We start from the raw sequence: 24,823 nt of genomic DNA, 5'->3' as shown, positions 1-24,823 counted from the left end.
GGAAATCTGACCTTCAAACACTATTGTTTTCACCTTGTGATGTCTACAGAAAATCATTTGTGTGTTGAAACTTGATCTTTGTGTCTTACCCACTTCCACTCAACCTGATTATTGCCTCCAAATGGCATGATCATGTTGCATTAAGATGCAGATTTGCATGTTTGGGGTGAAGTTAAAGTGACAATGAAAATGCTCTTGTAGCACACTTGTTTGTCATCTTAGAATCATCACATTGTAAGTAATCAGTGTGGTTTTACCTAGTTTGCTGTAAGTACTGAGGTGAAAATATCTTTTGCTTTAGCTGCAGAATGGTAATAGCACAGCCAGTAATAAAAAAAAAAACCCCAAAAAACCAAAACAAAGTCACACTTTTTATGGTTATGCGTTTCAGGTCTCCAGATGCTGCTGTTGGTGAAGACATGAGGGATCAGTCACAGCCATGATTATTTGTTCTGTTGATTTAGCAGTGAGTCTAGAAAAGAGCTTCTGAATTTGCTCCTGAGGGTCTGAAACCTAAAGTAGATGTAATGTGTTGTTTTAGATAGGTTTCCCTCTAAAACCCAGTCAAGCTAAACTGGGCAAATTAATATTGAATTAAAGCTGCATCCACTGCATGTTTAGTAGACAACATTTTTCTTTGCCACAAAAGTTTGGTGAAACAAATGAAATTACAGCAAATTTAAGCACCAACAACTGTGAAGGAACTGGGGAACTGAATTGAGAATAAACTGAGATAAATAGAATATTTTTTGACTCAAGTGTCCTTTACAAGTCATGATACATCACTGACTATTTTCTGTTGTAAAAAACTAAAATGTGGACATATACAGTAACAAAACCCATCTACGTGTAGCCCCTATATGGTGGACCAAATCATCACATGTCTTGTTTGCAAAGTTGTGAGACAGAATAATTTATTGGAACAGATACAAGGTTTTGATCACAATCATCAATGCATAAAAGAACTATTAAAAAAAAATCATACTCTACACAGCATTTATCAGAATATAAGAAATATAGATTTACTCTTTAAAAACATCCATAAGCAACCCCAAGTTGGTCCCAGTAATAAGAATGAAAGGATCTTAATAAAAGTGGTCACTAACAGAAGATATCGGCTGTAGGCACATTCAGAACTCTAGGATACAGTGGACTCGCCTAAAAACAGTTATTTGTTCTGATGCTTATTACATACATACGTACAAATCTTTTCATGTAAGACAAAAACAACTTTAAAAATACAAGAAATATATACAATACATTTTCCTTGTTTCCTGGTTTTGTAACTTCTTCTTATCAATTATCTTGTAAAAAAAACAAACAGAAGTTACAAAATTAGTATCTGACAAAACTCACTTGCGCTCATATGTATCCGGCCTGCTGTTCCAGTTTAAGTCTCTGAGCAGTTTGGGATGTTTATGTCTCTGAGTGTGTGTTTATCAGTATTATAGGGTAATGACGGTGCCATCCTCCTCCACCCCTCCCCTGGGCAGCGCAAGACTGTTTCGTGGGTCCGTTTTCAGAGAGCTGAGGATTTTGTGCAGGCTGCCGTTGCTGTGGCGGAGGGCTGGGTTACTACTGTGATGCGGAGGCTGTACGTGGTGGTGACTGTGCTGGGACTGTTGGTGCTGAAGGTTCAGGTCTCTGTGGAGCTGGTAGCTGAGGCTGCTGTGTTGTTGTTGGTGGTGGTGGTGTTGGTGGTGTTGGTGGTGGTGGTGGGACCCTCCGTTAAGGCTCGGCTGGGTGTGGAAGGAGGCAGTTGAGACTACCGATGAAGGACGTGTGGGGGGGCTGGGAGGTGCTGCCGGGCCTGACAATGTTGTTGGTGGCTGCTGATGTGTGCGAGAAACACTGGACGCCAGGGAAGCATTGGACCTCTGAGACGGCCGCTTGAGGCTGTTTTCAATGACGATATCTGCCTCTTCGTCACTCTCCAGGTCGTCTTGGTACCCATGTGCTCCAGAGGACATCACTCCCACTGAGGCCACAGACAAACTTGGGTAACCAGTCGATCCGCTGCTATCAGATGACTGACCTGAGCTGCCTGAGATCCTGCTGCTGCGGACCACGTTGTTGCGCTGGTTCACCGGCTTGACCGTCACGATCAGGTTGTGGCTGTTGGCGATCATCATATCGGTTACCTGATCCAAGGACTTTCCAGTCACTTCGATGCCGTTTACCTCCAGGACCTCATCGTTAACTGCCAGCAGTCCGGTGCTTTCTGCCAACCCTCCAGGCACCAGCCGGGATATGAAGATGCCGGGGACTTTCTCCAGCCCATGTGGTGTCACCCGTACGCTGGTTCCATCTCGGATGTAAAAACCCAAGGGTTTGTCTGAGCCGTGACGATACAGACGGACACGACGGTGAGATTCAGGTAAGATATCCACGTCAATGATGGAGGAGACGGGGCGGAAGTCCTGAGGCATGCCAATGCGGATCTGTGGCCGCTTGCGGTTGACGTCGTTGTTGCGCAGTGCGACCACTGCCTTCTTCTTGCGTGTTATTGTGTTCATGCCAAAGTTAGCATAGTCGGCCTCCTCTGCAAAGAAACGAAAGGAGACAGAGAAACAGAAAGCAATGAGTGCACAGGTTTCATTATTATTAATATGCAGCACAGGTTGAAAACAGTCTTTCTAGTCTAACCCTAATACCCGAGTAGTTTGAGAGAGTAGGATATGGAAAGTTAAAATAAACTGACAACAGAAAAGTTTCCATACTAGAACTACAAAACCTGTACTCATGAACACACCTTTAAATCAAACCACCTGCCTCTCAGGCTCGAGAACCTTTCTTCAAACTATGCACAGATGTGCTTGAAAAGAATTTTCCTGCAAGAGACCTGTTAATCATTTAAACAGATTTTATTCCACATGTGACATTAACACAGTTTTTATTACTGGAGCCATAAACAAGACTTGAGTAGTTGCTGGTTTAGTGCTTAACTGTGTCCCTTTTAGAATGATGAGTCCAACTATGTATGAAAAATGACATGTGAGCATGTCAACTATATTCACATACTCCTACTACTGAGACGCCCTGTGTGTGTGCATGTTGGGATAAAATGCTGAGTGTGCAGAGCATTCCTGTCTGTGCTGACAGAGGTGACCCACCCTTCTGCTACCAGGCAGCTGTAGGGATTCCCAGTGTGCATTTCTGCACTCAGATACAAAGGCACATATATGTACTATCCTCAGTACAAACAAAACTTGACAGATAGAGAAATACCGATTGTTCTTTCAGTTATACTACTGGAAAAAGTATTCAGCGCTCCTCTAGCTTAACCTGAGAGTGAACTCAAAAGAAGACAAGACAATACATTGTGGAAAGAATGAGCTGTGAGGGAAGATCAGTGTGGTAATCTCAGTTAAAGCATGATGTTTCCAACCAGAGATTTAGAGCAATCAGTGAAACAATGAAAACCTTCATGGGAGGACTAGATCACCCTCGCAGTAAGAGAGAGACTTCTTCATAACAACATATCCGCTGACAAACATGCTCATGCACTCGCTCAGATAAAATAAAGGAGGGTGGATTGAGGCTTAGCGAAGAGTGGAATGAAGTAAGGTGAAATAAGATGTCACCTAAGAAAACCTGACTAAATGTGCTAATTGAGTTGTGTTTCTGGCAAAGTAACAGTCACATATGTGTGCTCCTTGTTAAAAACAAACAACAAAAAAAAAAATACACACAAAAAAACTTGATAGCTCTCTAATCTTCCCTTCTCAGGCAGACAGGAAATCTGGACACAGCAAAGCCTGATGTGACAGGAAGTGAGGGTCCCCAGGCGGGAGCATCCTGCACTTCCATGGTAACAGCGATGAGTCATCTTTGCCCTACTGTGTGGGACACCTGCTTTATAAAATTATTGTGTGTGTGTGTGTGTGTGTGTGTGTGTGTGTGTGGGGGGGGGGTGTCTATGGGTGAGCACACTGTAATTTAGGGTCCCATCTTCAAAGTACACTGTGGAAGGAGAGAACACTAAAACAAACACGGAGTCTCTGAGCAGAGCCAGCTGGCCAGTCGTCCCCCCAGCCTCGGAGGAGTGCGGACGTCTGCCATACAACTCCCTATGCAATGCTGACTCAATAATAAATGTCTTCCTCCAATACCTCCTCTTGCCCGTCCTGAGCAGAATGTTGACTAAGCAGGAGCATGTTTTGTTACAGCGTTAGAGAAGAAATGGAGTGAATCTGGGGGAAATGGTGTGAATTTTGGTATGTGCTTCAATGTCGCCGTCAGGTGAAAAGAAGCAGCTTGTGGGGGTTGGCAGTGACACCGACCACAGTGCACATACGGATCTGGCAATGACTAAATTGAGGAAAATGAGGAACATGACAAAAACAAGAATGATAAATGAGTGTTAGTGAAATAGTAGATTGACGTCTCTTGGAACAGCATGAAATAATGTTGTCAAGTGCTCACAGACTCGAGCCAAACTGCTGTGCCAAAAACACATAATACCTGATAAAGAAATGGCTTTGAAAATGCCTCTTATCAACTTTTGCTGCTTTAAAATCTTTTTTTTTTTTTTTTTAAACAATTCTTTATGTTTTTTTTGCAAAAGCGTCTGAGTATCATCAAACTTATAGTGCATGGTATTCTTAGTTTTCTATGCATGTCGTGGCAGAAGTTGATTTGATTGAATCCAGACAAGGCTTTTTGCTGCAGCGCTGGAATTTCAGCCACAAGTGCAAGTCTGCCTGATGGGAACCATATTGGAAGGGAAAGTCTCATTAAAGGTCTATGGTGCAACACCCTCCTCCTTCCACACCCTCACCTCACTGAAACCAACGGCACACCACACAGCCCACCACATCACCAGTATCTTTAGTAGAACAGACGATCTTTCAGTCAGAAATCCTATGGATACAACTATAATTATGCTTTCTGTGTGTAATGTCTCACAGCTGTTTTGCAAAATCCCATAAGAAGCCCATGCTGCTGTAATTTGTTGAAAGAAAGCTACAGATGCAAAGATGTGGATGGTGGTGCATTTGATATATCTTAGGGCAACAGCTGAAGAGGCAAGATTGAAGTAAAGTTGAGCATTGGCTAAATAAGGACACATATTTGTTACAATCCACCAGAATAAATATATCTTAAAGAGTCTATGTAAACCTATCTATATAATTAATGCCACATATTTTGCGGAAGAATGTGAATGCGAGCCAAGTAAGAAAGAAGGAAGGCTTTCAGACGACAATAACCTCAGGTGGAGCAGGTTCACGTCCAGAAAACCCTGAAGTCATCTCATATTTCAGGGGAGCGTGATACTACACATATTACCTTGAAGTGCACAAGAGCTAAACAATTAGTGAATCAAATATTCAAAAGATAAAATTAATCAACAACTATTTTGGTAATCAATGAATCATTTGAATCCAATTTCAATTAAAAATGTCAAACATTCACTTCCTCCAAATGTGAGAATGTGTTGCTTTTCTTTGTCTTTAATAATGGTTAATCGAACATCTTTGGTGGTTTTTGGTGGTTGAAGATGTCACCTTGGGCTCTAGGTAATTGTGATTGGCCTTTTTTCCCCCAAATGATTGATCAGTTAAGATGAACTGATGATGAAAATAATTATTTGCAGCCATTATGTGCAGTATGCCTTCTATAACAACTGAAGCTACTGCATATTCCCTTGGTCAGTAAAACCACTGGAGCATCATGGGATTACAGTATTTAGAGATGCCAAACAAATTAAAATGTCGAGTCATAGAACCAGGCTGTGGCAGCAAAACCCTGTCTGTCTATGTCTGTCTGCAGGGCTGGGCATTCATCAACCTGAAAAGGGTTTTTTTCCATTGCAAAGTTGCACATTATGTTCTCTGTTACTGGTGCACATTTTGCATTATCCTATAATGCAAGAAAATTACTCTGTTATTTAAGATGCAAATGAAACCAAATCCAATTTTATAAAGATCACTAATTACTTCAAAGAAGCTAAGAATTAACTATCAGGTGTCTAAGCTTTCTAGACCTAGCTCAGCCGTGCCAAGTTTGGGACACACACACACACACACGGTCTGTGGCGCAGGGCTAGACTAAGTGAGCATGTTCCAGCCGATCACACAAAGGTTATCGTAACAACTTCTGACAACCCTAATCCCAGCTACACTGAAGCATTATGGGTAAGCCAATGTGAACCCGTTGATCAAAGCCTGTCGGGTCACTGCCAGGCATCTGCAGGCTCAACAGCACCTCAGAACAAAAGCCTATTAGAAAAACTTGCTGTTTCAATTAGCCGTTACTCCATTTTTTCCACACTGTTATTAATTACCAAATGTAATTTAGTGACCAGTGATGGAATATAAAACGTGAGTTTAGGTGATACACAACCTAGGAACACCTACTGTGCATATAGTGTGCATGCTCAAACCAGCTGTTTGCATTTACCCTAAACCTCAGTTTGTTCGAAACTTAAGGTCAGGGAATTCCACTAAAAATCCAGCTAATAGTGAGGCTAAATGCTGACAGGGACGGAAAAACATTCATTCACTTAAATAACATTTAACATCTGTGGTAAAGAGTATCGGTGAGGGTAATGTGAGAGCTCTGACACAGCTTGGTGGATAAAGAAAGAGGGTCAGAAATTGACAGTGGGATTTCAACATTGCCATGTTTTCCATACTTGAGCTGGACTGAAGCTGAAACCCCATGACACCAGAAAACACCACCTAACGTGGCTCCAATCCATAACCCACGGAAGGTCAGGGGAAAGAGGTCGGAGGTGAAAAGACGGCTTCTTGGTGTCTCTACATTCTACTCCCTGCTGAAGAGTGTTGCAGTATGTGTGTATTTGTGTGTGTGTGTGTGTGTGTGTGTGTGTGTGTGTGTGTGTGTGTGTGTGTGCGCGCATGAAATTCGAGGAATGTGGGGGTAGATGTAGTTGGAGATATCTCCCAACAGGTTGAAGACCTGCATACATTCACAAGACAGGCACAGGCTGCTTTGAACCGAAGCAACCAGGTAATTTAAGCTTGCCAGGATATTGTTCAAGTCATATGATCATTGGCATATTTCTAATCTTCTTCACAGCCACACTAAGTGCTAACTTTAATGAAAACTGAGATCATCGACAATTATTTAAAAAATAATGTGCAGAGTTTCGTGTGATCCTGGTGCATTCAGAGAGGAGAAAACTAGTTTCTTTGTGATTCTCAGTTGCTGTTGAATGCCCCATGCTGTTTTCAAGCTTGCAAAGCAGAGGAAAAAGTGGAAAAATAGTCTTTGTTCCACTGAAGCCCACCTCTAGTTAACCAAAGCTGTGAAAAGAAGGCCCTTTAAAGTCCTACTGCTTTCCACCATTTCCCATAAAAAGTCAGGAATCTAAAGAGTTTTATGATCAGCCATTAAGGGCTCTGCACACTTGTTCCTGGCACGTCTTCTTACATTCACTACTGACTCGACAAAACTGTAAACACAGACTAAGAAAGACGATGGAAATGAACCAAAACAAAAACACTTCCATTTTTACACTGTGCCTCAAATCCTTTTTATGCTTAATTACATGTGTGATGCAACGTGTGTAATACACAAACAGTACCATAATATTTATCAACAGGGAATTTGTATTGTGTGTGTGTGTGTGTGTGTGTGTGTGTGTGTGTGTGTGTGTGTGCATGCCACTATGTGAGCACTGACATGAAAAGGTAGACTGTTACAAACACAAACGTTAGCTCCTGGCTTCACATAAGTGAATACTCCACACCACAGCATGACTGGTATGAGACTACTAAGCGGCACCATAATAACAACACAGACGTTCAGACTAATGATGTTTGAAGAGGTGAGTGGGGCCGGCTTCATCTGTGATATTTCACACGGAGCTTTGTGAAAGTTGGGACAATAAGTATTTTTGGTACACCAGTGTTGGCAGAGGGAACATCACGAGGAGAAACGCAAGCAGCTGCTGGAGCTAAAACCAGAATTCATATTGATTTGTATGATTTGTCAGTGCTGTGTCTGTAGTATTATGTTATGCAATGTTAATGTACATGAATGGAAGTCTTTGTGGTTAGTGGCCAGTACATGTTGAATGTGTCTTCACACAAAGCTCCGACCCTGACCTCTGATTGGATGAGTCACTGTCAAAGCAGCTGTAAAAAAATATTTAAAAAAGGAACATGACAATTAGCCATTGAAAGCGCTAACAAGTGCTATATTGTTAATCAGAAGGCTTGTGTTCAATTATTGCTGATTTTTTAAAACATAACTTTATCTGTGAAAAGCCTTGTTGGTATGTGCATGCGAGAGTTGGGTTAGAGGCAGCAACATCAACACCCTGCTAACAGCTTTAGCGGTGGCCCCTCAGGGGTGCGACCCCTCTGGTAATGATATTTTTATCCAGTGATATGACCCAGACACTCACAGTCCAGCTGAGTAACTTCACAAACACACAATCCTTTCAGACTGCTTCACAGAAGCAATGACATCAGGCCATGCAAAGAACTCTGCATTACAGTTGGGCATTGAGCTATATGAAGCATGCATGAAATTCTAATTATACGCCACATGCTAGACTTAGCATCTTGAGCACAGATCGGCCTATCGTCACTGTCGCAGTGAAAACTATGCAACCCCCAAATTAAGGGAAACTTAACTTAGCTTAGCATACAGACATGAAAGTGCCTTCATCTTCTTGTCTGACTCTTGGGTAGAATTTCCCAAAATGTTGAACCATTTCTTTAAGTATTATTAAGCTTCTACTTCTACTAATAAACCATTTAAAAACAGGAGCTAATGTAAAAAACGTCATGTCACAGAGCTGATAAAAAGGGCATGAGAGGTTGACACTATATTCATCAGTTCACTACTGTATGCTCTAACGACAGCCACCTCTGGCCTGTTGCTATGTCTACAGCATATCCAGCTACAGTCCATCTATGCAAGTGACATTCCTGCACCCCAACAACCCCCCCTCCCAGCCCCCATCATGGTCTTCGGCCAAGCGTGACAAAGTGCTTAGTGACAGGAGAGACCATAATCACTGGAGAGAGAAGATGTAGAGAGAGATGAGAAGAACGAGAGAACCGACTCAAAGCAGACGAGAGAGAGAGAGAGAGAGAGAGAAAAAATAGTGAATAGTGCTAGACCCTGCTGCCTTTTGCATTAGGTCACTGGATGCTGCAGCAGTGAGCTTCATTCCTGGGCCCCACATATAGACACATACACACGCACACACAGCTGGAACCTCCTCACTTATAGCAATATAGCATGAAGTAGAACGGGATGAAACAGCTCATGACAGAGCAGAGCCATGCAGGACGAAGCGAGGCAGCCCAGTACAATGCTGTATAGTAGGCATATGTGTCCACTGAAACATTTTTCTCCTTTACTGACCATTTGCATTTTTTCTTTTGGTAGTGTTTGCATTATAAAAGACAAGATTTAATGAAATGCAGAGCGCTTTGTGTCGCTTTCCTCCTCATAGTGTGGGGTTCAGAAATAGCTGGTTTTCACGATGACTCTCCAGTGGTTTCATAAAACGAATCCAAATACAGAAAAATGAGCTGAACAGCACTTTTCTACATCTCTTTCCCATGTAACAGAACTGCAGTGAATAAAAAAAAGAAAAAAAAAGAAAGGCTTTTCTCTTCTAATGCAGTTCCGTTTGCAGTTGCCAGGTCAAGTTTTCACCTTTGTCAAAATAAAATGCATGTGGAGCCCCTTCCAATGAGACGTACGCATATGAATGTATTGAATGAACCAAAACAATCAGTATTCTTGGACGTCTCCTCTCCTTCCCCATTGGAGACAGCCGGGAAGTCTATCTGTGTGTTTAGGGGCTGACTGCTGCCAAGACGTTCAGCTAACACTAACATGGAAAAAGAATCCAGACAGAATAAAGAAGAACTTTTTTTTTTAAACATGCAAACATATTTCGCATTCTTGTAGGGGTGGTTGAGGCAGCGCCCGGGTGGAAATTTGGAGAAGCTCGATAAACATACGTGGTTATAATCGACAGCTGCTCTGAAGGTCTGGATTTGAACTTACTGGAAGTTTCTGTGATCTTATGCATGCTCTGAAATGCTAGGTGCAAAGTAATGAAGTACATTTAGTCAAGTACTGCACTTGAGCACAATTTAAAAAGGTATTTGTACCTTACTTGTGTATTTCAATTTTATGCTAGTTTATACTTGTATTTCAACATTTTTATTCACTACATGCCAGCTTCACTGAAAAGAAGCCACTGTGCATACTTTTACTTTTGATATTTTACATACATTTTGCTTGTAATACTGATTTGGTTTTACACATTTTTCAATGCAGAACTTTTACATGGAATGGAGTATTTTACATTGTGGTATTACTAATCATAATCGGAATATTTCTTACACCACTGCGCACAGGAGTGAACACATACACACAAGCAACAACTGCTTTCACTTTTATGTGAACTGTGGACCTGCTCATTCCAGAAAGAGGTGGTAGAAAAAAAAAAAAGTCTTGGAGGCTTTGTATTAGCATTATGCTTCAGGTAGATTAAAAAAAAAAAAAAAAAAAAAAAAAAAAACTGTAGAGAGTATGAGACTCATACATACTGTATGTGTGCTGGGTATCACTTTGCATGCACTCCCTGCACTCATTTCTCTCACAGTTACTGCGGCACATAGGGGCCGAGCTGCACATCTGGGACAAGTTAAATGGAGCTGCCTTGTCTGCTCCGTTCTGGCTTAGTCTATGTGGTGGGGTTGGGTGGGGAGAGTCACAGGTTTAAGATTCGCTACAGGTATCACCCCCCCCCCATAACACACATATGCATACGCATGCACGTGCGCGCACCAGACCCCACACAGCACCAGCAACTTTATTCACACACATGCAGATGCTGGGCCAAATCACATGGGGAACAGAGGTTAAGACCAAGAGAAGAGTATTTAAAGAAGAAGGGAGTAGGAGAGTGCATGTGCGTACATAAGGAGATTAACCTGCGTGTGTGTGTGTGTGTGTATATGAGGGGGCTGACACATAACAGAGGAGAGGAGGGTGAAACATCAAAGAGGAAGTAAGAGGAGAGCGATGGAGTAGACAGGTCTTGCATTCCTCAAAAGGAACAATCTACACTCCATCAAGCCCCCCCCCCCCCCCCCCCCCCCCCTTCAAGGAAAAAAAAAAAAAAGTGCCGGTGGGGGTTCAAACCTTCCTGCCTCCACCTCCTCCTTCTACTACTGCTTCTAGTTTTAATCCAGCTGCCTCTCTGCTGATGTTTCCAACCAAGAAAACACATGCTGTTGATTTAAGTTCCACAAAGTCTCCACTGCCATCTGGCCCACAGGTACCCGCGCTGCCTTTACTGCTCACTACCCATGCAAAGATATAAATAAATGTCACTGTGGAATACAAAGTTAATGGAAATCTTGGACTCTTTTCTTAAGAAAAGATATACTGGGCCATAAACAGGGGGCAGATTTCTTCATTTCAAAGAGAACAATGAACGATCAGACTCAAGTATAAACATTAAAAAACACACACAAGTCCCGCAATCATATGACAAATAATACATTTCACAGGCATTCTGGCAACGACGGGGTAAGGGGAAATAGATTCTGGCAGTGTAGTGGTGACACAAGTCACAGCAGCAGACTTGGACTAAAGTCCTTGCCACCTGTCTGGCCTTCTGTTTGTATGAGAGTCCATGTGAGTGATTAAGTGGGTGCGTGTGAGCGAGAACAGACTTAAGGATAACACAGACAGAATGACTCTAAATGACCCTAAAACTAAGAGGAAACATGAGATATTGTTTCCTGATAGACAATTTTTCTTCCAATATTCCTCTTCTCTTATACACAAGCCAATACTACTATGAGAAAGACATTCAGATAACAACATAACATAATAACAGTTGCTGTATAAACTCTCGGTTCCTCTCCAACACTCACAAACCAGAGCGCGAGCTTAGCCGCCTTCAGCCTCTTCGACCATCAAATAATGTTTAATGAGCCCCAGGCTGAAAAGATTTGCCCTAAGTTGGATTTGCTTCACATTGTTTAATGAAGAGAACAATATTTATGAGTCCTGTGTGAATATTATTCATGCGGGCCCACTTCAGGAGCGAAAGAAAGGGAACAACGGTTCATTTGCAGTAGCTTGTTGAGATAGTTTTATAAGAAAATGAATAAACCCGTCTAATGTTGTAGTAGTGTTGAAATTATTCATGTTATTTAAATAGTTGCAAACAGGTTAGGGGGATTAGGGAGAGCTAAGAATAATAAACCCACATGTAAAGAGGATGCAGTGGTTGCTGTGGATGGGTGGGTGAAGTGAAACATTACTATTCTGTATAAACCACTGAAACCTGCAATAACATACCTTAAGTCTGTGTATTTAGCCGTCTAACATGAGAACAGTCTCATCTATATTTGGAAGCCAAATGTAGGAAGTGACACATCTAAATGCTGTAGTTGTATTACAACAGTATATATTTCTAATAAACTTAAAAGCATAAATGAGTTGACTTTATGGGCTTTCTGGTTTCTGGCATGAGTTTGTTTTGTGTCCTTTAGAGACCAATCCCTTCTGCTATCTAGAGGTCTTCACTCCCGAAATAGAAGAGTGGAAAACATGCATATTTTAGTTCTTTAAAAAAGAGAGCAGATTTTAATAGACCAGAGGATCATTTGGCCTAAACGGACACAAATAGAAAGACAACACCAGCACCTGCACTAGCATTATATGCAATAAATTAACAAGCAGCAAATAATAATTATAGGAACAATGTCATAGAAAAGTCATAGAAACTAATTCCAAAAGCAATTTGTATGCTTCAAAGCTAATTTACAAAAATAATGGAAGACCTATTTTCATCCCTTGCACCGACAAGTAGAATGGCTCAGTAGAGCGCATACCTGACATAACATTTTCTTCCACCAAATACGGATTATTATTTGGATCTGCACCAAATTGGACTAACTCATAGATGTCAACAACAATCTAACCAATTTAATATCAGTGAATAAAACACCAAAACATACCTGTCATTTAAGCTAGTGACACAAATCTTTTACACGGTCTACTGATATCCAAAAATACTTTCTCCTGTGGTGATTACAACTTATCATTTGAGCTAATGAGTATGCTCGGATCCATTCCAGTCCCCTTAGCTGGACAGAGACCCGGGACCTGTGGCAGTAAAAGATGACCCCACCCGATTAGAGCAGCTATAGTTAGGTCCTGGTCTCATTTCCTCTACTACTACCCCTTTGTCCTTCTTAACCTCTTTGGCACTGACCTGAACTAGAGTCAATCTCTAACCTTTTATCAGCTGCAGGTGACAGACAACAAGCAGACTAGGAGGATTATGGGGGCTCACTCTCTCTCTCTCTTTCTCTCCCTCTCTCTCTCTCTCTGCAAACAGACAAAGAATTGCTGGAGGATGTGACATTCAAGCAGATAGGTAAGGAAATGAGACAATCGAGGAAGCAGACAAATACAGACTCGAAAATAGACAAATTTCCTTCTGTAAACAGGTGAAAAGAGTAAAAACTCATCATGCTGCCTGTGAGACAATTTCAGTTGCCACAACCCTAACCCTAACCCCAGTTTACCACAATTTGTGGTAAACTGCTGGTTTAAGGGGGAACAGAGAGAGAAAGAGAAAGAGAGAGAGAGAAAGAGAAAGAGAAAGAGAGAGAGAGAAAGAGAAAGAGAGAGAGAGAGAGAGAGAGAGAGAGACAGACTGAGAAAGGGAGAGACTCTCTGTCTTCACAGAAGAGGTCTTGCTGAGAAGCTCTTACATCAGCCCACAGGAAAAGTGATCCTTTGTTATGAAGCTGCCTCTGGAGACATTCAGCTCATTCACACCATGGGCAAGAAAAATAACCCCTCACGATACAACTCGACTTATAAGTGGCCAGAGAAAATGTTGTCTCCGAATGCGAGTGAGATCATTTTTTATCCTTATCCAAGCAGACGAAGACAAATACACAGTCACTCTCTCTCTCGCACACACACAGACACAGACAAAGACACACACACACAGACACACACGAATGTGCATTGTTTTGCAACAGATCGGTGTGATAGTCTTGGCTGAATATGGGCTTCTTGTTCACTTTGGTTGTTGATCCAGTTTGACATTTGCATTCTTAATCCTTTGAAGGGGATCCAGCATGAGATTTGCACTGGTATGTGTTGGATCCTGCCATTAGCGCAGGCTCCCTCACTGACCTCTATTCAGTCATGAACAAGGGTCAATGAAAAGCCCCTTTCCGGCCTCCAGGTGAGGGCCCCCCATTCCCCGGTTGTGATTGGGCAAATCCTTTGCAAGCTCGGACAGGCCTCAGTCCCATCCTCCCCTGCACCTGAAAATACCAACACCCTGTCTTACACAACCACACAGCATAACACAACACTTCCTGTGTGTGGTGACACAGATCCTTGGTTCTTCCTGCTCCTGCTTTGCTCCACTGACTCCATTTGTGTTTTCCTTCATCGCTGCAGCCATATCACTACTCTCTCTCTCTCACACACAAACACACACACACGCGCACACAAACACGCACACACACACACACACAATATCAAAACTATCTGTGGGAGAATTTCCACATGAGCTGTCAGTGTCCATTGTTTCAGCGAGTCTCTGGGACACAATTCATATCAGCACAAGAGTCAGGGCTCATTCCTCCCCTCCTCCATTCTTTTCCTTCCTCTCCCATCCTGAACTGCTGAGTTGGCCTGATTCAACCACCAACTCGGGGGAGGTGGGGGTAGGGGTGAGGTGGGGAGGTGGTGGTGGTGGGGGGCAGCGTCTTCTCACGGTGTGTCTGTCTATTTCTGTGAGACATTTGTGAGCCAGTTCAGGAGTTTGTAAGACAGCATATTTTACTGAATAGGAAGGCTTTCTAAAAATGTTATTTATGATGGTTTATTAATGAATGTACCAGTGCAGCATCCATTTAAAATGAGCTCAGTGGCAGAGAGTAAACCAGACAAATCCACCTTTATGTGACTATTACTGAAAGGTATGCAGTAGGGGTTTTTTTTTTGTTGTTGTAATAAAATCAGAATTACTCACTTTGAGGCCTCCTCACCCCTCTTCTCGAGAACATTTACTGTACATGAGGACACAGTGAAGAGACACCCTCTGGAATATTGTATATCAAAGAACTATTGCCCAATTTCCTTTGGCATTAACACAGTGAGCTTATCCTGAATCACAGATGTATTAATGAAAATGTTATGCAAAAAGCAGCTGAGGAACAAAGTGTAGCTCTGAATCATTCAACTGATCACTTAAGACAGACTGGCTCTATAGTAAAGCAAAGTAAACCATTAAAGCCAAATATCCAATGACCAAATGAAAACTGCAGACACTCTTCCAAGATCAGTCAATTACACCATGAACAAACCACAAATAAGACACCAGCTTTAGATCCGCTTTGTGATTTACTTTGATGTTAAATGAAGTTTGCGGTGGCTACTGTCAGGCTCATTGCCACGTCTGGTGATTTGTGAAAGCCAATCATAAACACTTCTGGCTTTACTCTAGCCAATCAAAGCACTGCAGTGCATGTTATGGCTGAAGAATTCTCAGACTGGTGAGGGGCATGACAGCTTGTCTCATTGTTTTAGCCTCATGACCTATATATGGCTATACTTTTAGCTGGCTGTAATTGTTCTTTTAATTCCTCGAGTGCGTGCGCACACACACACACGCACACGCACACACACACACACACACCCACATGCATTAGTCACCATAAATCAATGCACTTAACTACCATCATCTGGAGGTAAAAAAGAAGCAAAGGTTACGTTCAGTTCTTTCAGAAAATATGATGAATAACAGCCCCCTTTTTTTGCCCCCCCCCCCAAAAAAAAAAAAAAAAACAACAACAAAATGGCCTCAGATTTCATCAGTGTGGCTTGGCCGCAAGGGGATACCAGAAGAGTAAACAACCCTAAAGAAACAGTCAACTCCCTCTCAGCAGACCAGAAAAAAAACACATCCAACATTCACTAAATGGGTTGTGACACATAAACATTCCTTTTTAATGCTAAAGGCATGATCATCTGTTCATTGTGAACATGGAAAAGCTGCATGTAATCATTTTAGTCAGTGTGTTGTGCACACATGGTCTGTGACGTAGCATCTCCACTTTAGGGATCCTGACAAGAAAAAAAACAAAAAAAAAAAAACAAACATGCAGACAGAAGGACACAATCAAGAGTTCATACACACACATACACAGCCTGTAGCAGCCACGCTTTCATGCTCAGTGGATTTAGTTCTGGATGGTTCTTGCCTCAGGGACAGTGAACTTCTGACCAGGGTCATCAAATGGGGAAAATAAATGACTTCATGTGCTACGAGGCCGAGCACATCTGATTGGTTTCAGGGGACAAGGAGTGTGTTTGTGTGCGTTTGCAATGTATAGTATTTATAGCACATGAGCCCGCCATGTGTACCAGCAGCAATAAGCACAACAGACTCCACTCCTTTCAAAGCAAAGTAGGAAGTTAATTTCCTCACTTAAATTATAAACTAGGTGGGCTGATAGATTTATTTGTTTATTAACTAAATATTAGGCGAGCTACCAGCAGTAAGTATGAGCTCGTTTTTTGTAGCCAAGACACAGCTAACCTAAAGTAAGCTGGGTGGCTCTAAACCTTGCCAGTGGTGAGTGTGTTTGCTGCGGATGAGCTGTCGAGAAGCAAAGTCAGTCCCTCCTTTGTAATTATGGACTCTCAAAATAACCCTTTGCAGAGGCAATGCTAGGTTGATGTTGTGCTAGCTAGCTCTCGGGGCTCAACTTGCTTATACCAGAAAGTTACATGCTGTCTCCGAGGCCAGAAAAAGAAGTGGATGTGGTGCTATTGTTTAGAAGATGACAATTCAAATGAGCGGTTTGGAAATGATCCAAAGTTTTTGAAGTGTAACTTCCACCGAAAAACCAGGAGGAAAAAAGATCTTAAGATCCAGAAGAATTTCAAACTGTAGCCTAACCCTGGAAGAGATGGTGCGTGTGTGGACAGCAAACCAAAAGAAGACTCAGACATGGTGGGAAATTTGTGAAAAAAAAAAAAAAAACCTGAATGAAAAGAGATCCAGCATTTTGTTCTCATGTGTGTGTCAGTGAAACTCTTTTCTAGCAACCCTGTATGGTCTGATGAGGCGAGGTAAACCAGCATATCCTCAAAGGACACAAATCCCTCGCTCAAACTTGTGTTGATAACATTAGCATATGTGAATTAGTGTGAGTTTTCAGATGCACTGGCAGAGCGTGCCTGGCCTTGTCCTTCAGTAGAGCTGTAATTAAACAGGAACTGCAGTGAGCAGTCCCACAGCGAGCCGTCTCTGCACAAACCAGCGACTCCTCCCTCAAAAACCCACTAACACCCACCCAGCGTCCATATTCCCCGCTCTCTCTAACCCCAAATCTTCACCCTCTTCCCTCACTTTGCTCGTGGCTCGGTTCTAAACTTGGCCTGGGAATTTTCCACTGCATTCTCTTATTCAACCAGTCTCAGTATTGTCTCAGTCCTGGCTGAAGGAAAAACCGTCCCTTCACTGTTAGTTACCATAAACTTATGATGTTTAGTGTGTTAGAGTAGGTATTTTCTGTGTATGTTCACCCCTCAACGTGTCATGCAAACTTCAGCAAATGACTTCCTATATTTCTCAAAATTATTTTTCAATGCCAACAGAACAAAAGAAGACTTCCATGGAGGCGGACAGAGTAAATAGCTAATGTGACAAAACACATCTAAAGTGCCCATCGCTTTTCTAGTCTGTTAGGATGACTACATAGTCGCATATGATAAAACTGGTGAGAGGCCTTCTCGATGCAAAATGGAGAATCTAAAAACAAGCTGTTACTCTTTGAGTCTGAGGGGCTGACAGCAAAACCCAATTTTAAAGGAATAGTCCAACATTTTGGAAAATGCATTTAGTCACTTTCTAGCAGAGAAATGAGAAGATTCACTCCAGTCTCATGTTTACGCAACAAAACCCACCTACCAGCACCTCTACACCTGTCATTTGTTTAGTGTGTACAAAAAACAAGACAAGCTAGCTTTTCATGCTAAGCTAACCAGCTGCTAGCCGTAGCCATATACAGATATGAGAGTGGTGTCAATCTTCTGATCTAACTCCCAGCTAGAAAGTAAAAAATGCCAAAATGCTGAACTAATCCTTTTATTAAGAATCTTAAGATTAAGTTTTAGAACTTTTCTGTTATACATGAGAATAAGAAAATGTACCACCATACAAACATTTTCTGCTGTTTAATGTTCATTTTCTATAGAAATCAAATGTAAAATGCTGGAGAAGGGCTCCAAAATAAGGTAAAATTCTATTGTAAATAGATAAACAACTGTCCACATTGCTGTCTGGCCCAAAACAAACCCTGCCCACTATTCTTATGACAACATACAAACAAACACACAAACAAAAGAAAAACCCGCACACTGTTGGAAATTCTAGGTCACACATGTCGTAGGATCTCATTCCACTTTCAAGCCCAGAAAGAAATAGTGCACTCAAATATTTCAAGCTTGATTTCTCTCTTTGAAGGTTCATGCTGCTGAGGAGTGGCTGTAGTGGTGGTGGTGGCTTAGGAAGTTGTTTGTTTGTCCCTGAAGGACCGGCTATATTCATCACATCCAGCATACAATTTCCAGGGGCCTGCGTCTCTGGGCTTATTTAGATGCAGGATGAGGTCAATTTCAACTCAGCCACTGAGTTTTTGAGAGTCGGAGCAGTCAGACAGTCATAACAGAAGGTCTGTCAAGGTATTGAGGCATTTCTGAATTGAGAGCAGCTGTGTGTATTGTTCATTTTTACCAAAATGAAGAACTGCAAATCATCTGCGTCCTACAGGAAATTTGCACGTCAAACATTGGAGAAAACATTTAACACTTTTTCGACAACTTGTGATCATGCAAAACCAAAAAGGCGACTCTGTTGACTTTCGGGTTTTGAACACGCAAAAATAAATCTCTGAAATGCTTATCAAAAAGTGAGAAGCAGATCGGAGGAATGCCCTGACACAGACACTCCTGTCCCACACTGTCTGGAAACTTCATTGTGGGGGAGCGCGGACTCAGTTCAAAGCTGGGGTCGTAAACCAAAATGAAAGCAGGGACTTAGGAAACACAAACACCAATATAGTTTTGCCAAACACAACAGCCCCTCACAAGTTTAATTAAAACACAGGACCTCCCCTTCTGGGCTTCAGGAACAGAGAGGAGGACTGAACATGTGTGTCAGCTGCGATTTGTGACGCATATGAACAAGAAATCATGTGTGCATCCGCTACAAGGATATGCTTTGTTACAGTTAAAGCAAAAGACTGCTGTGGTGCAGTTACCATAAAATGACTCAGTTCACAAACACACATTAAGTACAAAGTGAATGTAATGGAACTGAGTGCGTGTGTGTGTGTGTTTGTGTGTGTGCGTGCGTGCGTGCATCTAGCTGCATGTTTAATATGGGTGTGGATTTGTGTGTTTGTGCTCAGTCATGCACATGTTTGTCCCTTTTTTTTTGTGTGTGCCAGCTGACATGATATACAGCATCGTCCAAGCTGGTTTGCAGTGTCTTCGCAGTCACAAAGAGAGGCAAAGCTCCCCGTCGGACATGGCTGCTGCTGCTGCTCTGTCCTGCTCCTGGCATCTCCATCACACTTTAACTATGGCTGGCATTGTCTGAAGACACGCAGTGAAAAGGCCACACACGGGTTTTATAGAGAAGCCCACACACACTACCTAAAAGGCTTTATGGCAGAGAAACCTTTCCCATGTAGAGACAGGGACAAATTTCCTACACTGACTAGACCTTAAACACCTCACTTGCCTGCATTGAGGCATTTTCAAAGGCAACGCAGTTTCCCGTGCTGCTGCCCACTGAGTGTAACACAGATGTGTCATCAAAGTATCTCTCTAAATCTTACAACAACCTCTAATAAAAGGCTTTTTGTCTCTTGATGTCTGTGACATTTGCACATGGCACCTCTGCTCACACGGGCTTCCCCTCTTTCCCCAGAAAATTCCTGATTTCTGTTGGTTCAGATTGCAACAAGAGGATAACAGCCAGACCACTGGATGGAGGTGGACTGAACCTGCCCACTCCTCCCTCCTTCCTCCCTTCTCCCTTCTCCATGCCCGTCTGTCTTTCTTACTGTCAGGCTGACTCCCCACTGTCTGCAGTGGTTTTCTCTCCCTTGCCCTTGACAACTGAGTCATGCCTGGACTCTAATGTGAAAAGAATGAGGATCAGTCTAAGCAGATACCTAAAACAGCATTCCTGAATACAGACCAAGATGATCGGATGGACGGGTTGCAGGGCTTTATTTGAAGTCTGTCTGACAGGAATTGCTCACTGTCCTCGAGAAAAGGGAAAGCACAGAAGGGTGGAGATGTAACAAAGAAAACAAAAGCACAAGAGAGAGGAAAAAAACAGAGATGGGGTTTTAAAAGACAGCTGCCGTCTCTTTCAAGGAGCAGTAGGCCGCGTATAGGCTTGTTGCATCATTGCGATCCCTTTCACTAAACCAGCTCCGTCGTTGCACAGCCTCAGGCCACTCTCTTGTGCCAGGCACAAAGGTAGTGGAAGCCTTGGAATAAAAGACCACACTCAAACTCACTCTTAATGATTGATGTTCAGTCTAGAGAGTCACAAAAGCAGACTGAGGCAAGGCAATGAGGCAGTACCTTTACATGACCAAAATAGATCTGCTGGTATGAGGAAAGGGATGCTTTCTGCTCATCATGGTATTTGATTGGGTGGCTGGAATGCAAGTTATTAAGCCACCAAACAGCATCCAAAACGCAAGTGAGCAATAAGACAAAATAGAAAAGGCTGCATTTTGGCATGAATGAATTCAGAATTATCCATACCAATCAAGAGATCTTTTATAATCCACTGTCCGAGAACTAAATCAGCTTTGTGAGATCTGGCTCGGATGAAGAGCCAATGCTAATTACTGAAGTGGCTCTTTTTCTTGTGTACATGCATCAAATGCTGCGTGCGGGGGGAGGGATGAAGGGAGGGAGGGGGGTGGTCAAAGCTCTGACCTACAGCTACCATGACTGAGCACTGGCGTGTTGACACATGTGCTGCACAATCCCATCCAGCGAACAGGGCCATGTGGGCAAAGGTACACACACACACACACACACACACACACACACACACACACACACACACACACACACACACACACACACACACACACACACACACGTTCATCGGAGGCCCTGTGGCCATGGTGCGAGAGTGGCCAGATGTGCTGACAGGATTCCTGCAGTTGGCCAGTATAACATCACACAGACGGAGAGAGGAACACAACAGACATTGTGGATCTAAAATGTACAATGGCTGCTTTATGAATCTCTGTAGAAACATTTGTACATTGAGTCTCTGTAAATGTGACACAGTGAAGAGAATTTGTATCTTCCGGAGCTCAAATTCCTTCTAGTGTACACCGAATAAATAAACAAAATGTTTTTTGGGGTCGATAATTAATAGTCCAAAACATAACAGACCAAAACAGTCCAAAATATAAGTGCAGATTCAAATGTAAAACACAAATTCTAGCATCAAGAGCCTGGAAGAACATGAGAACTGAAAGATTTGATGTCTGCTTGCAATCCTTTTCTTTTATGAGAGGAAATAAGGTTCTACGAAAATGTAAGTAAAGGGAGTCCAGAAAAAAATTAGAAAACCAGACAAAAAAAACAAACACAAACCCACCAAAACTTCCTCTCCAGTTCAACATTTGGACTGTGACCGTTTCAGGCATTAAACCAGACTTTCTGTTTCACGTCCTTTCATGACTTTTTATTCCGTACTGTTTTATCTATTTTACAAGTGTCTCACTATTTCTGATTTCAAAAATAAATGACAGACTGAATCATCAATAAGAACTAAAGCCCATGCAAAAAAAATGCAGCAAAATTTGGGTTGAGTGTGGCTGATGGTTGACCACAGCTCCTGATCCTAGTCAGAGTGACTCCATAGTTGGAAAGGTCAGGTCAGGCCTGGCTAAGGTCAAGCTTTTGCCCATCATGCCATATCCCCTAACATCTCTATACACACCTGAGAGCCCAAAATACATTGAAGCGACAACTACTTCTATAAAAAAAAGGTCATTTTTCATAAAGCTGATTTGCATGTGATGAATTTCAAACAACTTCATCTGGAGTATAAATAACCAACCGTCTTACTCTTATTTCCTTAGTAGAAATGAAAAGTCACGTCTGGGTGTCAACAGACACCTTCTCAAGGTGACGACTAATACACTGAAACCATTAATGAATCTTTCACATCATGCTGCATTCAATGTCCTGTTGTCCTCCTTTAATATTTTTGAGTATAAATGACACATTTTATTCACAGCCTGCCAGGCTTTGTTCTGTTTTTTTTTTTATCTTTTTTTTTTTGCATCAGTCAAATCGTAAAAAGCAGCAGAGCCAAGTGTGGAAAGTGCAGACAGTCAAGGCAGCCATAGACATTTAATAACGCCCGCATTTCTTTGATCTCCAAGCAACTGTGTCGTCCAAGTTGTTGAGAAACAAACAGTGGTCTGGATGTCTGCACTTTTTTTCAAGCTTGAGCTGGCGTGGCTGCTGTTACATTCTGGCGTTTAAAAAAAAAAAAAAAATGTTTTATTTATGCTGCGGTGCCACATCTCTCTTTAGTCTGGCTGCTGTTGATATCTGGCCCTTCTAGTTTTTACAGGTGTGGAGAGCGCAGCTGTAAACCCACTGCACTCAGCAAGCTAGATATGAAGCCACCCAAGGCTCAACCTTGGCCCACATCGTCTAGCTCTATTTATTTAAACTTTTAATCCTTTGCCAAACAGGGGTCTCTTCTTTTTGTTCAGAGTTTAGTCTGTGTGCAGGCCACTGGCACTGTCTACAAAAACAACCCCCCCCCCCCCCTCCCCCAAAACTGAGCTGCAAAAACAGGCCAGTGTTTTACTTGGATGGAGACCGTTTTTTTGTCAACCATTACAGTAATTACAGGTAAAATTCAAATTAGATTTAACACAAATAGCCTTATTTGAACACTAATTGTCCTCAACTGTACAGACTATCATTAACATTACTAACATTACTACAGTCACTGCTGTAGTGTGGGAAGGTAGTAGATTGTGTCAAAGTTTGCCAACTTTAAAACCCTTTTAGCACATTGAAAGCCTTCATTCACAGGCCCTCTTACTCCAACAACTGATTCGTGGGAGTAGATTAGATATATTCTGTCCACTGTTTTTACTACTTACAGGGATCTTTTACATTTTTTTTTCTTTCATAAGGAGAAATGTGGAAATCCATGAGCCAAGTGGCCTCTTTCCTGTCCAAGTTATCTTTGCCTAAAAACGAATATGTAGGCAGTGTTCCCTCTAATGCTTATCTACACCCTAATTTGCATCATTCTGCACAAGAGCCATAATATGAGTGAACAGTTAGTACTCACAGTAGTTTCCCTAGATAAACATACAATGAACCCTTGACACGATGTCAGACTACCTAGATAAGTATATTCAACATGCCTCTGAGCACAGCAAGACGGATCGCAGACTGCAACTTTTGAAACTAATTTAGCCGGAAGTAGGAAATGAATAGCTTGATCCAAGATCAGATTCTTTTCTCTGCAGGAACATACACAAAGTCATACGGCATTCTCAAGAGCTGAAACGTCCGTGTGACCCCAATCTAACATCTATCATCAGCTGTCCACACATGACTAAACTACTACAATCACACACCCACACATGTGACCAGACGACGAGTCCACCTCCACATACAGAGCCGGTTCAGTCACTCCTCTTTCGCCACAAATCTTTTGATGCGTCCCATTTCTTCCCATCACTTGCTCACCCCTCCCCCGCCTGATTGTGTTGAGCATGAGAAATGTTCAAGTGTCCCAGTAGGAAACCGCCCCCCCCCCTCTTCTTCTACAAACTGATATGTTTCACCACCACAGGTTTTGACATAATACAGTAGAGCTTTCAGGAGCAATGATGATGATTTGGAGTGTTGTTCCAAAGTGCGTGGGTGGAGGGGTGGGAAACAGGTGGAAGAACTTCTGGCTTCGACACAGTTTTCATGCCACCTTAAACTTTTAAAATGAAAAGCACAGACATGCACCGACATGCAGAGTCCACATGAACATGTATGCTGCACGCGCCATCCTCCGTTGTTGTCACTCAATAACCAACATCATTATTTACACACTTTGTTCGTGTTCAAACATTCCAGCACGGCTCAGTGGCCCAAGGTATGTTTTCTCTCAATCTAATTTCTTTGTGTTAATCATTATGTTACGAACAGATTGCCAGTGGCTCAAGTTATTATGTAAATGAATGAAGACAGAAAGGCTCCGTTGTACTGCGGGCACAACCAGATAAAAAGGCTTTTTCTGTTCTTCAACACACAATTCATCAATTTTCATTCAAATGAAGTGAAATTTATTTAAAGTGAAACATGTTGCACCTATCGGTTCTGCATTGCTGACAGTAATACCTGCTATGTAGCTGCAAAATTATAAACATTTAAAGGATGTCTCTCTTTGTTTTTCTCTGGGTTTTTTATAATTATTTCACTGTGTCAAAGTAGTGCTTCATGTGTACGCTAATTAATTATCTGGATCTGGCAACTTTCAGGTCTGTGGATTCATTTTCAGAGTTTAATAATAGCAGCCAGCTTCTTGTCAAGTAGGAAAATTAACCCTAACATCGCCAAATATGACTGACTGTGTACAGACACAAAAGGGGAGAGAGGCATTGAAACTGCAACAATGCCTGTGTCTGTTTTGGACCAACTCTGCACTTATATGTTTTAAATGTCAGTAGATTTCCTGATTCAA

General features: G+C 42.1%; 1 protein-coding gene across 1 annotated transcript in view; it reads right to left on the bottom strand.

The window, feature by feature from the left end:
* Positions 1-911: 911 nt before the first annotated feature.
* LOC111223265 (partitioning defective 6 homolog gamma-like) overlaps positions 912-24,823 on the bottom strand; it is a 32,150-nt gene continuing 8,238 nt past the window's right edge. The window contains exon 3 of the mRNA XM_022747343.1: positions 912-2,542. Coding sequence (XP_022603064.1) covers positions 1,446-2,542 — 1,097 coding nt within the window. The 3' untranslated portion in view covers positions 912-1,445. The remainder of the gene's footprint in view (positions 2,543-24,823) is intronic.

Source organism: Seriola dumerili, unplaced genomic scaffold (assembly GCF_002260705.1).
Source record: "Seriola dumerili isolate Sdu_G_001 unplaced genomic scaffold, Sdu_1.0 BDQW01000110.1, whole genome shotgun sequence".
In the NCBI taxonomy this organism is placed as follows: Eukaryota; Metazoa; Chordata; class Actinopteri; order Carangiformes; family Carangidae; genus Seriola; species Seriola dumerili.
Note: the sequence above shows the minus strand (reverse complement) of the source record. Positions and strands in the feature narration are given on the sequence as shown.